This window comes from Ceratotherium simum, chromosome 9 (genome assembly GCF_057802395.1).
Source record: "Ceratotherium simum simum isolate JZ-2026a chromosome 9, ASM5780239v1, whole genome shotgun sequence".
Taxonomy (NCBI): domain Eukaryota; kingdom Metazoa; phylum Chordata; class Mammalia; order Perissodactyla; family Rhinocerotidae; genus Ceratotherium; species Ceratotherium simum.
Window position 1 is genome coordinate 23,605,554 of NC_141908.1, and position 17,880 is coordinate 23,623,433.

General features: G+C 32.8%; 1 protein-coding gene across 5 annotated transcripts in view; it reads right to left on the reverse strand.

Annotated features, from left to right (window-relative positions):
- LRP1B (LDL receptor related protein 1B) overlaps window positions 1–17,880 on the reverse strand; it is a 1,862,264-nt gene that overhangs the window by 220,523 nt on the left and 1,623,861 nt on the right. For all 5 annotated transcript variants that reach the window (XM_087435122.1, XM_087435120.1, XM_087435121.1 and 2 more), the window contains exon 61: window positions 8,831–9,030. In XM_087435122.1, the coding sequence (XP_087291248.1) occupies window positions 8,831–9,030 (200 nt within the window). The remainder of the gene's footprint in view (window positions 1–8,830; window positions 9,031–17,880) is intronic.

Genomic DNA, 17,880 nt, shown 5'->3' on the forward strand with positions numbered 1-17,880 from the left:
CATCTGTGGCAATCTTCCTCTATTTTGTATGTGGATTGCCACCACAGCATGGTTGCCAATAAGTGGTGTAGGTCTGTGCCTGGGAACCAAACCTGGGCCGCCAAAGCAGAGTCCACTGAACTTAACCACTAGGCCACGGGGCCAGCCCCAAGGCTGCCTTTTGAATAATGACACTGATCAAATGTCCGAACAATAGTTTTGTGTCCCTCTTTAATGCAGCAGTTTATTGGGACACTTAAATGTATAACTTTTTGAAATGAATGTAAAGTACGATGACAAATTATAGAAACTATTTAGAGCTCTTCTTTAGATTAAAGCCATTATTAAGAGGCTGAAGGTGTCCTTTGTTCATCCTTTTCTAGTATTTCTTGCCTCCTCTTGTCCATTTTGTCACCTCAAATGTTATATACTCTCTATACAGATTAGGAACATTCAGTTTAATATAATTCAATCCTTTTCCCTTTCTCACCTACATATTTTTTAATTATTTATAATAGCAGGTCAAATATGGCCATTTTAATATTTCACGTCTAAAAAGAGTATTCCTGTTAATAAATATGAGGATTTATAAAGCAGACAATGGAAATTATAGTAAATTAATTTTGAAAACTAGACTGTGCCTATAAATATTTTCTCTCGATGATGACATAGCTCTCCAATCTCTGAAGCAAACAAAGCAACACTGCTTCATGCACTTGGTAAAGATATATTCCTGTTGCTTTGAAACTTTCTGGGCCTTTCTGCTGGTGACACAAACCTTCATAGAAACTTAGAAATTTGTTTTCAGAGCCAACCATCAGTCCTAAATATAAGAGTTACGATGTTGCACAGACATATGCATTAGGAATGTGCTTGTTAGAGGGTCCCAATGAAAGCTGAAGCCTTTGAAAAGCACTTTGCCTTCGGGACAGATATCAAGTAGAGCCATTTACGTGAACTGAGTATCTCGTCTTCCCGCATTCCTACAATTATAGACGTGCTTCTAGAATAAAAACAGAGAAGAGGGTAACATATTGCAAGCATTTTCAAATGTGTTCTACGTAGTCCTAGGAATAAGGAGGGGTAAGTGAGGAAACTGATAGAACAGTTCTCCTCTGCCCCAGTTCCAACCTCAGCCAATTCTTTTAGGAAGTGTTAGGAAATCACTGACTGAGTCTAAGTCCTATTCTGTGGATAAGGACACTGAACTACAGCATGGTAAAGCAATTTGCCTAAATTAGAGGGTGACCTGAACCAAAGCCAAATCTACTGATCTCCAATACCCCACTGTCATATTTGAGATGGATAAGGTTGTTGAGAGTGGCTGAAAATTCATATTAAGGTAAAACTTAAATTTCTCTGTTTAAAAAAAGTATATGAAACATATGTGACATTTGCAAAATAATAATCTATTTAAACATATATGTAACTTAAAGTAACAGGTCCTATTCAAGGGACAAAACTGAAAGACATGATTGACATTGAAATTCTAAGACTCTTTAGAAATGACAGTTAATTTCAATTTATTTTACTGGTTCAGGAACATTTCGATTGTAACTGAATTGTATTTTGCTCCTTTCCATTAACTTTTATTGTATTGTAAACAGCAGCACATCAACACCGTTGGCATAAAATAGCCTGTGAAGTCTACTGTTTGCAATGGACTGCGAATGATAGGGATTTTTTTTCAAAAGTACTAAAATGCAGTATCTTGCTAAGAAAGAAACACCCTACTTCATTTTTGAAAAGAAAGAAAGAAAGAAACACTCTAGAATATTGTAAAATTGGAGGATGATATTATTAGATTTTCTCCCTTTCTTTGGTGGGCTTCAAGGGATATTTAAATTTTCTAAAACCTCAAATGCAACAGCTATAGAGTTTCAGGATATATGAGCACAAAATATTCCCTTTGTCTTTTTCAGTGTGTTTTTCTCCCTCAGAACAAAACGCTTTAAATATATTTTATGCTATTTCACCAGTACCATGCTGAGATCTGGATTCCTTTTCCAACATTAATTAGACAATCACTGCATGGGTTATGATTTGGATTTTTAAATCCAAACACAGAACTGCCCCTTCACCACACAACCTGGATTCCCAGAGCAATAAACAAACAACAGAGTTGGACTACAATATTGACGCTTCAGTATGAGGATCTTCAGGCCTAGGAGTATAGAAACAAATGAAGAGCTATATCAACATAATTGTATGAAATTTTAAACAATTGTCCCCCGAAATAAAAGACAGTTCAGTGATAAACTGTAGTTTAGAATCACAGCCAATGATTACTCTTCAGGAAAATTAGCAGTTATGAGTGTATATTTTTTCTAGTATGCTGGGTAAAATATGTATATGACCAACTGATTTAACACAAGGTTAAATCATTCAATGATACAAAGAAGAGTATTCTGAAAAAGAAAATTACTACAATAAATAAATTTTAACACTCAAGGTCAAACATACCTTTTGTTATCAGTGTTCACACAGTATTTTCAGCCTTTTTGTCAAGAACCTAACTACCCCTCTAAAATATGTCAAGTTCAATGGCACAGCTAATAGAAAATGAGGAAAACTAAATCTGAATTTATGTACTTTAAAACAAGCAGTCAGAATGAAACTGTGGCCTAAATAGACTTTTCTGGCATTTAATTTTCTTTTCATTAAATGGAAAATAGAATCTCAAAGTTAAGGTAGATGTGCAAAGTTATTGCTGAAATTTTTCTCAGGAGATATTTGTAACATATTTTATAGACATTCCATTCAGAGAAGCCTGTACTTTTTGGAGTGCATAAAATCAATGACAAAAGATCTTAACTCTGGTCAAATTTCAGAAATTCTGTGACATGAATCTCCAAATAAGATTTAAAAGTTTTCCTATAGGCAAGAGATGTAATTAGTTTGAAAATAGCAAACTATAACATCAAACTGTTCCTCTAAAGCAGGGTGTACAGTTTTTTTTTTTAATCTTCTTTTTCTTTGTTGTTTTTTTGTAAGGAAGATCAGCCCTGAGCTAACATCTGCCAATCCTCCACTTTTTGCTGAGGAAGACTGGCCCTGGGCTAACATCCATGCCCATCTTCCTCCACTTTATGTGGGATGCCGCTGCAGCATGGCTTGACAAGCAGTGCATCGGTGTGCGCCCGGGATCCGAACTGGCAAACCCTGGGCCACCTCAGCGGGGTGCGCACTTAACCACTTGTGCCACCGGGCCCGCCCCCAGGGTGTACATTTTTAAGCAACATTATTGCTCTCTTCACTCCCCCAAATAAACAAACGGAAAAAAATATTTGGATTTAATGAGATAGATGCTTTCTTTTACAGCAATTATGTTCTGGTCGCTTAAGTTTTTGTTTCTCATATATTTTGCAATTTTTCTATGTCCACTATTTAAATCAATCTGAAGAAATTTAGACATGGATGTACCTTTATTTGTCTAAGTGTGCATTTATGACGTTAACTGTTGCTCTTAGAAACTATAACAATCAGGCAACAAATGTACAATCAATTATCTATTCAAAAACAAGGAGGCTGTGTAGAGAATGGAAAGAAAGAAGGTTTTGGAACCAGTGAGATCTATGTTCAAATTCTGATTTTCCTGATTACTAGCTATTTGACTTGGGACAAATTACTTAATTTCTTTAAACCTATTTTGTTGCTGCAAAATAGCTTTAATGGGACTTACTGCATATTTGTTCACTGAGGTGCTGACTAAAAGAGCAGGTATTGCATCACGCACAGTTTCATGAACACAGTAGGCTTCTAATAAAGGTATGAATTTATAAGAGGATCATTCCAGTTCTTAGAACCCCAGTAGCAGGCTAAGGAAATTTCCATTGAAAGCCAAAAACAATTAAATGAAATGATATGTGCAAAACATCTACTACAATGTAATGTGCAAGAATATATGTTAACTCTCATTGAATTGATCAGTTCACAAGTGTTCAACTTGATGTTAATAACTTTTGCAATAACACTCAGGGAGAACTAAGGATTGAACTGACAATTTGAGATTTTCATCAAGGCTGAGTGAGGAAGTATTTGTTTATTACAGATTTCCAATCTCTTTCGGGCTTAAATTGAAGACTACCCTGAAGTCAAAACTTCGGGATTTGGTAAAGACTCTGAAAGGGTTGTGTGATCCACTTCACTGGAGGCTTAGAATTTTAGTTCTGGAATTTAGTCATTTTTTCCAACATCCTTATTTCTATAGATGAGGCAACTGAGACCCAGGGAAGTTACCTATATTTTTCAGGGTGAGAAAGCACCCCAACCAACCCTCATCCTTAGGTTTCCCCAGCTTCTTTTAAAATCATAAGGGTTTGTTTTCTCCAGTCTGAGGAGACCCTTTCACTTAAAGATCTGTATTTCAGCAAAGTTTTATTACTTCTCATCCAAAATCAAAGCCTAAAATTCTCTGAGGAGGTTGTGGTTTGGGCATGGTAAGGAGTCAGTCCCAAATACACAGACCTACAAGGAGAATATTGTTATTTAGAATCATTCTGTTTATAATATATTTAGAATCATTATGTTTTTGTATAAAGACATATAAATTTGAAAACTGAATATTTCAAGCTGGAGAACACTCTGAAATTTCCAAGTTTCTCATTGGACATATTTTATATCTCAAGAGAAAGTAGGAGGAGAGAGTTTCACTCATTTGCAATCTTTCTTTTGGGTAAATTATCAGGTGTTCTGAAATGCTTTTTAGAGAAAGATACAATAGAGAGTGTTTAACCACATCCTTAGAATTCCTTTTATGCTGACTCTTTTGTTAAAACTAATGTACCTCTCATCAAAACAGAGCTTTTCACCAAGAATCTCTAAGATATGCCTAGTTTGGTATTTTTTAATTCTTTAAAAAATGTCCAAATATATGTGAAATTAATAAGTCATCAGAACTATGAGTTCTTTTCCCCTAGCTAAGTGGATAATAATATAAATCATTCACTTAATATTTGCAACCTGACCACCAATATTTCTGCTATTTTAACTTTACAGATCTCTCCTATTTATTCCACTAAATAGCTATTGAACATAACACTTTATCCCCATTCCCACAGCTATAATCATTTCAAGTATTGTCTTCTAAAATATTTTAACAGCCTCTAAATTGGCTGCTTTTCCAGGGTCTTTCATTTTCCATGCTGTTGTCAAATCTAATAATAGCACTCTATCAACTAAATGCCATCAATGGCTCCCTATGACCTAAGGGATAAATTCCAAATTACTGAGCATACAAGGCCTGTCACAATCTGGCCCCAATTTGCCCTTGTTCATCTAGTGTCATTATCTCCCTCTTATATGACTTCCAGTCACAGACAAACTGTGTAAACCCCATGCTGTTTCAAGACTCTATTACATCTTTGCACATGCTGTTCCCTCTGTGTGAAGAATCATTCCTACATTTCCCCACATGGAGAGTTTGCACTACATCCCTCAGCCTTCTCAAAGGTCCCCTCTCTCCAACAAAGGCTTCCCTACTCTTGCCCGCATTTTCACAATATTTTGATATACCTCTAACTGCAACCTACTTTATGTCTTTAGCTGCACATCAGTTTTTCACATTAAACTGTGAGTGCTTTAAAGACAGGGACTTATTCATCTTTGTAACTCCAGGGCCTAGTATAATGCATGGCACAGAAAGAGACATCAGTAAATGTTGTTGAACGAATAAATGAATGAATGAATGAATGGGCAGATCTAAAGGGAAGAAATCAGAGAAATTAAAAAAATGAATCAATGAAAATTTGATTTAAAAAACTGTCTGACTTAGTTATTCAGTAGCATGAATAATATTCTATGCTATTATTATTATATTATATCATATTATTATAGAATTATTGGAGTAAAAACCAATAGAATGAAAGACACAGGTATTAAGGAGAGGTTCATGGGACTAAGATTGCACCTAAATGTTCCTAAGCTAGCAGATTGACTAATTTTATTTTTTTTTTAATTTTGCAATGTAGTATTTAGACTTGGTAGGAAGGTGGGCTGGAATACAGGAAGCAGCAGAGAAAAACAGATGGAAATTCTCAAGCAAATTGCAAGTCACATGTACCTGGATGGCAATCTGATCTGTTGTTTAGGGTACAGAATTCAGAACCTTTAGAAGTTCTCAGACTGGACAATAATAATAAAATAATGCTTCATTCATGGAATTATTGTATGGTTTAAATCAGAACATGTTTGTGGAAAAAAACTTTCTAAACTGTAAAGTCCTGCTCATGGTTTAATTTTTCTCCATTATTAAAATTTGACTTACAAAAAAGAACCATAATTCTTAAATTTCTCATACACCCTTCATATTCTCAAATTACTTTGTCCTGACTGGCATATCCCATTCTTTTGATGAACTCTGGCTCCAGTTTTAATGAATAGAATAAATAAGAACAATAATACTAGTCTCATAAGAGAAAAAAAGAGGTCAGTGACCAAACTAATACAAAAGTTATTACTGACATCTCTCTCCTTTTCCACCTCCAAATGCACAACCAGGAAACCACAGCATTCTTTATGTCTTTATGGGGCAAATGCAAGGGGTCAGAAAATCCTATTTTTCTTTACAAACACGGAAAATGAATGACTCTTTTTTCATTGGCTGTGGAGTTGGCATAATTCAGGCTGCCTACAATCAGCAGCTCATTAGTAACTACCAGGTAATTATTGGCTTGCATTCAGATATTGGCAGATGCCTGATAAGACACTTAATGAATTTTTCATTAGCCTTTCTGAGAAGGCCTTCAGGAGAAAATATTTCTGAAGGCAGCAACTCTTTCATTTTCCTCTTCTCTCATTTGAGCCTCAAGGCATTTTCAAAATCAAATTTTAAAATGTTCATAACACCACACCTAATTATCTTTCAGCCAAATATTTTACTCTTTAGTAAATTTAGTAGCATTTCTCCCTGTTATATATGTAACTCTACTCAAAGTCACCACCAGTACCATGATTGAAAGACACTTCATTTACCTGCATTCAATTTTGTATTGAGTATTCAAAGCATTATCTGACATAACTTTTAAATAATGAGTAGGGGATAGAATCAGTAGTTTCTAATAGACAATATTTTTAACTTGCTTTTTGCTATTCAAACACAAAGGCTGAAATGAAAATAGGCAAATATCTGATGCTCTAATATATTTTTAACATTCACCTTTCTAACCAAAAATTGTTTAAATTTTATTATACGGTGAAATTTTAGCACAAAGTAATAGATTCACAACAACCTAGCTCTGTATATAGATGCTAAAAATGGACAGGTTCATGTTTACATAGGGAAAATATCAGTTGCCACAATGAAGCTTTCAATGACATCATCCAAGAATGTTGTAGAACATTTCATCATTGATTCTTTGGAGGAGACATAACTGCTGAATATTAAGTGTAATTTTGATTTGTCAACATTAGTTTTGCTGTAATTAAAACCGTAAAGTGATCTTTAAATAATTCTGCATTCAGATGGCATCCTGATGAGTGTCTTCATCTCTATAATTGGAATGCCAATACCTAAATAAGCGACTCATCCAACTACACTTGCCGCATGTCAATATTCTTACCCTTAAAAAAGCACCTCTTCTGTCAACGTTTTTAATTAAAAGGATATATTTGTTTAGACATCAACTGAGAGGGACTTAGGCAAAGTTATAAAATGGTATGACTTCAGTGACTTACTCATGTATTTATCTAATTTTTAACTCAGCGGCTTCATCCTTTTCAGGACTCCACGCTGGGATACATTTGCAGGGCCACACCTGACGATTAGATTATCAATAATCCTCCCTTCCTTAGCATCTCTCCTCTTTCCCTCCTCCAGGGTTTTGTTCTAAGCTTACTGCCAGAGGAGAAAGCAATCTGATAAGCTAAACCAGACTAAGGCATAGGCTTTATTTGAGATCTCTATGTGAAACTTGTACTTTATGAGATATTTGAAGATGAAAACACCTAATAACAAAGATGACATTAGGTCACTTCAGATCAATAAAAAAATCATTTCTCTTCTTTATTCTGGGAAAAATCTAATCCCTAAAAAGCCACCTACAACCAAAATACTTTGAGTGTTCATTTGAATCCTTTGTGGTTTCTGTTATATCCATGTCATCTTCATCTATATGCCATTCTTCTTTATTATGTCCTTCTCTACAGCTCTTCTTAATCCCCTCATCCTCAGCTATTTTTCTCTAAGACTTCTCCACCCCTACTTCTAGTGTTACTTCCCTCATATCCAATTGTTTCATTCATTTGTTTTATATTTAGAGTTTTATAATCCACTCAGTTATAAAATATAGAAAAATAAAGTATCTGTAGGATTTCATATTCATTCATATTGAAATTTTTTCCTGAATTTTACTCTAATTTGAAAGCTGTTTTCCATGTTAATTTTTGCTGCTGTTGTTGATTAACAACAAATTTAATCATGTATGTAATATAATTGATAACTTTTAAATAATACTATTTCACTATCTTAAAGAACTCTATTTTACTTAATATTTAAAAAAAAAACCCTATCAGATTGCAATAATAGCCTTATATTTACAAGCAAATATCTTTCTGTTTCAATTCGATTAGGATATATGTATGCATTAACTTATACAAATATTATCCATTTACTATAAAAACTATTTAGAAAAGTACACTTAGAGAAGACATGATTTTTATGCATGGTTATAGAAACTTTGAATAAATATATCTAATTTTCATTTACAAATATTGTCATAAAGGAGTATAACATAATCTTAAATTAAGAAATGTATTTGATGAGAGAAAATATATATAATGGATATATATATTTTTTTCTAAATGAATATTTATGCACTGCTAAAATACTGAATCATTTTTCTGCTGGACCAACCTTTGTGTCTATGAGATCCATCCATGTTGCTAAATTCAATGTGATTTTCATCGGCCCAATAGAGTCTATGGTTGACATAATCTATTGTTATTGCCATAGGTCTAGAAATCTTGGTTTCTATGACAACACTCTGATTGGTTCCATCCATTCCAACACGACCAATGTGAGGATACTCACAGCAGTCAATCCAATACAAATACCTAGGAAAGAAAATCAATAGCCATTTTGTTTACAGACACTTGGGGAGTAAAACATCACACAATATTTCACTTATTTGCTCAGCTACTCTGAAATTAATTCTTAGTATCTCTCTGAATTGCAGCTTCTAAGAAGCATACTGCAATGCAAACATTTCTTATGATTTACAAATTAACATATAGCATGCTTTGAAATATCCATATAATGTTAAACTCTAGTATGCAAACTCATATATATATAATATATAATATTTCTACAAATGTTAACAAATTATAGATGCCCAAACTAATAGATGTAAACCTTCAAAATGCATCTATAATGTTGGAAGAATAAAACTATGTAAATATATTTTTTATTTTGGTTTGTTATCTATGGAAAATTCAAAATGAATTATGGAGGAGTACATTATATTTGATTGGATATGCATTGTTCAATATGGTAGCCACTAGCCAATGGTGACTCTCTAAATTTAAATAAATTAAAATCATATAAAATTATGTGAACTGGATTGTTCCACAGTAAAACTAGCCACATTTTAAGTGCTCAATAACCATGTGTCTAGTGGCTACCATATATAATAGTGTAGATACAGAGCACTTCCATCATCACAGAAAATTCTATTGGACATGATTGATTTAAATTATGTTATTGGAAGTTCTAGAGTAGGATATTTCAGACAGTGGGAAAAAACCAGTACAATGAGGAAAGTAATATTGGTATTAAAACTAATTGAGTTAAACATAAATATCGCACCCCATAAAATACAAATAACGTATTTATATTTAGATATTTAGAAATTTCTCTCTATTTAATTAAACCATTTATTTTTTTTCTCATAGTAAAAAAAGTCACTTTATCTTTTGAATATGTTTCCTTATCTATGTAATTCAAGATTTGAGTTAGAGGATCATTAATGTCTTTTTCACATTCTAACTCTAAAATTGAAACTTATTAACCCAATTAGTTTTCCCAGACCTCATCTTTTCTTTTTAGTAGGTATAGAATCCTTGGCAATTAATTCTTAAGATTTGGAAGATATAATTAAAATAATATGGTATGAAAATTACTCTATATGATTTAAAACGGGTATATTTAGTTTAAATTTAAAGTGTTCCTTAAAGAAAATTTTTTCTCATAAATTGTGACAGAGATAATTGTGTTCAGACATTTTAACCACACACTAAAAAAGAAATAAAAGTTTTCAAGAAAAACCATTTATTAAATACAGGGCTAATGTAAATAATCATTGTAAGAAACGTGCATTTTTGTGTTGATAATCATTTTTGGGTGTACACATAAAGGCAGGGGATAGTGGATTAAAAAGATAATAAAAAATTTCTTTGCTAGCCAAAATATCATTAAGGTCCTAATTAAGTATGGCACCTAAAATGAGAAATATATTTCTGATAAGGACTAAACAAAAGGTAGAATTTTGTACACAAAGATTCAAAGAGAGCTGTGAAAGCCAATACTTAAAAGCAAACTTGAGTCTGGAAATACCGCAGTCAATCTCACACAGGGCAACACTGGAATTGCTACCCAATGCTACTGTGTATCTATGTTAATTCTGAACATATTTTGAAAATCTCAAATCATCAAGTAATTATAGATGCCAAGCCCTTCAGAAACTGATTAGATGTTTTGTTTCTTTAAATCTTGAATTATTTTTAGTATATTTTCATTTTGAACGCAAACATATGTCAGTAAAATATGCCTTCTAGAAAAACACACAACTTGTTCCTTTCTAGTAAATTTATGAGGAAGCACCTTGCTGTCTATACTAGAGATAATGGCAGTATAGATAAAAGGGAAGAAACTGAATCAGAAAGAAGTAAAAATGCAAAGATAATTTATTTCATTGAAATAAATCAGAACTTTCCTCCTTGCCTTCCTGACCTCTCAATCTTGGGAACACTAACATAACAGTTTTTTTTCCTAAAAAAAAGTGATATGATTATGTCAGCTTCTCTTACACATTTTAGATATGACCAAATTTATTTGGGCTTCAGTACAAGTATGTTATGTTTTTAAGAATCAATATAAGCAAATAAAAATTTAAAAGCAGTATTTAAATAACTTCTGTAACATTAAAAAGACCACACCCAATTTGGGTTTAATTAGAGACAGTCTTCATATTTTTATTTAGCTATTTACCCCACGTGCTTGCACTTGCAAGTAAAATATCCCAACAATGAAAAAGAGTTTTCTCCATTAAACGCTATCAACAAAATGTGACAAATTATTGGATGTGAATAATAACGTTTTTGAAGTCATTAAGTAAATTAAGAATTTCAAATGGTCTGACCTCTATTATAACAGCGATTCTAAATTTTTTTTGTATTCTGCACTTTATATTTGATAATCTTATCACTACCTTGAACCAAAATATCAAGAAGAGGAAGAGTATACTTCATGGAGTCCAACATCTGTTACGTCATTCTCAGTAAGTTCGGTGAGAGTTCTAGGCTTGAAATCCTCTCCCAGCCATTCAAGCTCTCCATTATTGGGCACAAATATACTTCTCCAGATTACTCCTCGCTATTCGAAGGTGTGAATTCAGCTCTAGCTGAAGTATTTTTGTCTCACGTTTTCACTTCTATGCTTTCATTATTCCATTTGTCTTGCTCCTACCTCTTCAATTTGATATTTTGATTCAGACGTAATTCACATTGTCCCTTCTGTTCTCCACAAATTCTTCCCTGATTAGTGTTAGTTCACAGTTTTCAAGGTAGATTACAAGATGAAATATATTTGAGAATTGCTTTGTTAAACAAAGTAAGCATCATCTTTTTCTATTGAAGGACTTCTCAGAACCTTTAATATGCTACACTACATAATGATTCTCTAAGAGGGAGCTCTAGTATCCCCTTTTTTGTCACACAGTTTTGGGTGACAGCATTTATTTTCCTAGAGCAGTTCACAGGAAACACACTTTGGGAACCTGTGTTAGCCCTTACTGGTCTATAGAATTCCTTTTCTTTATCACATGTATAATTGAATGACACACGTATCATGCACACAGGAACCCACAAAGTAGTAATGATGTAGGTTCTCAGGTCTCATAATCAGAGAACCTAACTCGGTAAGTCAGTTGGTAGAACATGTCTGATAAGCCCCAAAGCCATTCTTAAGTGGATTGAGAACCATATTTTGAAATGATGATTGATTGAGGCCATATCATGTACCAAATACTGCTTAGTACTGGAACCACAGAGGTAAACAGGTATGATTTTTGCCTTCAAAGATCGCTTAGTGAATATAATAAAAGTGTATGTAAAACAAATGAAAAAATTAAAGCATATTATGATAAAACTATTTTTCCATGGAGGCACAAAAGAAGGAATGACAATTTTATGCAGATGGAAGAACACGTGAAAAATCTTGTTCTCACTAATAGCTCTTTGAACACAAATCTTATCTTCATAACTACCTTATAAATTCCTTGATAACAATCTTCCAGACTTCAGAACAAAGTATAACTTAATTGAAGATTTTAATGCTGCAAAAGGTCTTGGAGGTAGTGCAGCCTTAGGCCTTCATTTTACTGATAAACTGAGACCATAAAAGATGATGAGCTTGTCCTGGTCTATTATGCTAGTAATACAGTTGGAGCAGGACTCAGATATATATCAGTCTATATATCTAGACAAGATATATATAGACTAGATATATAGACTAGCTTTTGTTTTTCTAAGAAGCACTATGTAGAGTCTTAAGCAAACAAGCTCTAGAAACAGATGAATTTGGTTCAAATTCCAGGTCCACCCATGTGAACCTGGGTGCTTTAATTAGCTTCCCTGAGCCTAGATTTACCCGTATGTTGAAAAGGGATAATCATAGTTTTATGTCGTAGGAGCACTGTGAGGATTAAATGAAAGCATACAGGGAACAGACTTGGAACACTGATAAGCATGTGGTAAGCTCAGTAAATATTAGCTATTACTAGATATTGCATACCTAGTGCAATATATGCATGTATACATTTGGTTTACTGATACCCATCTAATAGGTTACTTGTTGCATCTGGATTGTACGTATGTTATTACATGATTTGCCTGGATTTTATGTGTGTTATTACATGATTTGCCCATTTAAGTACTCATCAACCAGAAGAATATTATGAAAATATCCTTCTGTGTTGAAGGAAAGTATAGTTTAACTCTACTCAGGTACAAATGAGTCTTCATAAACACAGGATTTATTGTCTCTCTCCTTATGGGTAGCTAACTTCTGATGGCAAAATTTCATTTTCTTTTCCATACTTAAACCCCATTACTACACATTTTTTTTAAGTTTCTCAATAAGTCTGTACCAGACATTCTGGTAATTTTAACATCTGAATTGTAACCTCTTAAAAATTACCTAAGTACAAAATTTGTTATAAATAATTAAAGCTGAAAAAAATGAAAACTTCAGTGAAAATGTCAAAAAGAGAGTTTAAATTTCATCCATATAATACGCAATGTTTATCTAAGATCACATACGAAAAATCTCAGTCCCAAATAATGTCTATGTGTAAACATAAAAAAGAATGTCTGCTTGTAACCATAACAACAGGCTTCTGTGATTCCTAAGGATGTCTTTTATAGTAGAATATGATATATTATATGTCTTTAAAATAAATTAAAATAGAAGTCTGCTCTCAGTTTTTACTATTGTATTTTTCTGAATTCAGGGAATAAATTTAGAGCAGTTCCTTCCAGCTGCAATTATTTCTGATTTTGAATTATAAAATTAATTCTTTATATTCATTCCCTGTGTGTTTTTGCCTAAATATAGGAATATAGGTTTAAAAATTAGTGGGAAAAAAGTTTTTTTAATGTGACTATTTAGTTTAATGAAATATTTCTATTTTTCCTCACAGAAATCAAAAACTGAGTTTTCATTCCTGGTATGCCTTTCATTCTCTCACAACAAAGTTACCTTATGACACTTCTCTTTGAAACACATAGGTTATTTACATAACAATGTATTGGTTTGTGCTTAGATGCAGGTACAATGTCCCTGTAGTTATAACCCTGTGTGCTGTGTACATACAGTTGTCCATTTATTATTTCCTTTAACTGTGAATTTAACAATTTCTATGTTGGGCACAAACAATGATTAACCATGGTCCTTAAGCTAAAGGAACTCACTTTCTAGTTAGAGAGACACACATTTACACCAGTAATAGTCATATAATATCATGTGTTCAATATGTGGTGGCTACTTAGGCACTACTGGGGAGTATTTCACAGAGGAAGTGATATTTTCTGCTGTGGTTTGAAAAATGGGAAATTATTCCAACTGGAGAAAAAGCGGAAGGGCATTCTAGGAGGAAAGAATATCATAAGCCAACATATAGAAGCATAGAAATGTGTCTGTCAAATTTATTTGCATTGCCATTACCTATATTGGCAATAATGGATACAGATACTATTATATGAAATGTCCTTCAATATATTTTCATTAAAATATATTTCAAATTCAAAATAACACCTAGTATTATTTTCTTGTGGTATCCTAATAGACTATTAGAAAAGGAAAATAAGTGAAAATATTCTTTAAAAATAAGGCATACTTATAATGATTAAGCAGTTTTCTTTATTTCCAAAAAACTCATATCATCTATACAGATTTAATATTTGTAAAAAGGCTACTTGTTAAAACAGAGAAAAGTATAGATTTTTTCCTTATGTCTTGTTTGGATGGTTCTTGAAAAACATGCTCATGACCTAAGATTATTTTGTGACTAGAAATTCTAAAGATTTGTAACAAAAAAAATATGGAACCAAAGCTTAAAAACTGGGTTAAATTCCCAACTTAATATCTTACTACCTAAATGATCCTGAGAAAGTCAATTAGCCATTTTGAGGCTGAATGTTCTTATCAATACAATAAGGATAACAATAAAAATAATCATATCTATCTCAGAGACTCTTAACTATGAGCATCTAAAGTGACACAACTCAGAGATAATTTTCTAATTCATATAATGCTATAGAAGTGGTAATCTTCATTATCATTATATGAGAACTCCCAATCCCAATAGGCTATAAAACTGATCACTTCCCTTTCTTATCTCTGCCCCTTTTCCTCTCTTCCTCATATTCTGGAAAAATCATTTCTCTATTTACCTGTTTGCCCAAACCAGAAGCCTAGTAGGATTTGTTTTGCTGTTGTTGTGTTTTGTTTTGATTTATTCCTAGCTCTTTTTTACTCTGTAAAGTGAACTGGTATCAAAGTTCCACAATTATTTATTTAAAATTTGTTCTCATCATACGAATTTTTGCAATTACTTGGATGTGCCCTGCTCTTCTCTGTGTCTTTGCTTTCCCAGAGAGCTTGTTGTTTTGCCTGAAATACCTCCTGCTCTGAAGGGCACTGCATCACCTAGCTAATTCTTTCTCCACCAGTCTAGTCCAGGAAGCTTTCACTGACCCCAGTTGAGATAGAAACATTTTCTGTTTTCCTACTTTATGAGTTATTGCATTGTACTGTAATTCTTTACTTATCTGCCTACCCACTGGACTGTGAAATACTTGGAGCAGGGATTGTGCTTTTTATTTTTATACTCCTACCTAGAACAGTGCCAGATATACAATAAATGTTAAAGAAATATGAGTTGAATAAATGAATGAATAGATGAATTTATTTTCTGTTAATTAGTCATATCAAACTTTCCCCTTAATGTCTATCATAATGGTCTTTTGCTATTATGATAACTTGAAGTGACATCTTCATCATCCAAAAAGATAAAATTATGCTTAGCACAGATGTAACATTAATTATATTTTCTATTCTACTTTAAAATGTATATATCTATGTCTATATATCTTCTGCATAAATGGCAACTTTTATAAATATTGACTGTAAATGATATTAATTACCCAAAATTTCTTATAAATTAGAACATTGATTACCCAATGAAACCAGATAATGGAATGATTAGGATAATTAGATTTCAGCTCAACTTAAATGTAACAACCAGGAAGGTATCTATCTGTCTACTTGTATCTTCCTTACCATCCTTACTAATCACCATATCCAAATTGATACTGTGGCAACTGGCATACTATTACTAAAAGATAGAAAGGACCCCCCAAGCTACCTCCTAAATGTTTAGTTACTTCAATACATTAAACAGTCCAGTGATCTTTATCCTCCCCTAAACAAATTCTTGCCCTATCCCTCACCAAATTTCAGGACAGAAATCACACTTTTTAAGAAAACAAGGGTCAGTAGTAGTGACATAGTCAAAACATATGCAAATCACAATGGTAATCTGATATAGAAAGATTCAATTATATTTTTATTAAATAATCTTACAATTTAAGCTGCCATTTTTGAAGCAGGGTTGCACAATATTTTAGACAGTATGGCATTTTCACCCTGAAGCTCATCTCATAAAAGCTAAAATCCAGGTTGCCCTATTGTCTCACCCTGGGGAACTAGGAAAACAGCATGAACAAAAAGACGTCATTAAATTTTATCTGTTAGAATCTGTTTATCTGTTAGGTGGCTTTAATTGTTTCCTAAAAAGATCCAATTTTTATCTGTTTCTTTGGTTATAATATGGCATATCAATATCATAATTCAAATGTTATCCAAAAATGAAATCAAGTCTTTCATAACATCCTCAATAATTTAATACTTCACTGTTTTAATTGACATTTTTGATGGATTCGTTTATGTTGATGATAACTTAAGGCTGCTTTCTGTTTATGGGGTAATAACTGTAACCTGGGAGAAATAAAACTTAAAGCTAAATTCAGCTGTGTTCACTAGGCTAGGATACAGTTTTTGCTTTATAACGAGGAAATTCCACAAGACTGTTACTGTCAATGGGTAACATTTCTTCCATTTAGAAAATGAAACGTTTTGAATAGTATGAAATGAGAAGCTAAGCCAACCATATTGATTTTGAAGAAAAGGACAACGGTTTGGACACATTAAAATAAATATCTTCTGATAACACACCAAAGGAATTAAAAGATCCACATTCTTATGAATGAATGACCATGAGAGCCAAATTTAGTACATCTGGCTATTATTTCTTGAAACATCTATAGAAACAGATTCTCATGTGACTCTGTTTCAGTTAAAATAGAACAGACACTCTTGTGAAACTTCTGTTGCTATAGTAAAGAAAATATTTGAAATGGTAACAAAATGGTTACATAATTGTATAGCAAAAAGTTAAAACTTGCACATTACCTTGGAAAAAGAACAGCATTTACAGTACAAGTTTTCTACTATTAGATACTGCTTTTACTCAAATTAATATTTAGAATTAAGCTATAAAATACGCTATGACATGATCACTTTGTCAATTATAAACATAAGGGACCAAAAAACAGGTACAATATATTAGCAAGAAGCAAAATCTGTTGTATACGATAGGAAAAAACCAGCGATTTGGTGAAACATAACGTGAAATTAATTTAGACGGTAGAAAAGTTGGAGTGCTACAGTTATCAAAATACTTGCTACTGTGAATGTGTCCTATTTTACAAAATCAAATTTTCTCTCCATTTGTTACTTTAACAAGGGTGTTGGGTAGGTTGAACTTCTACAGAGATCATTTTGGAGTGTGTAATCACTCTAAATTATAGTGCAAAAAAAAAAATGGAAAGACAAAACAATATAATTCAAAATAAATAATAATGGTCATAATCTATAGAACTCTAGCAAGCACACACCACACAGCTTTGACACCTTAAAGTGTGTTCATCCCTCATCTGAGATCTCCAGCCTGCTGTCCTTCGTCCTTACGGTGACTTGTTCTCCATTCTCACAATGAAATGCAAATGAAACACAGCACCAATATGAATCTTGCCCAATATTCCCACTGTGCTTTTCCTTTTGAATGC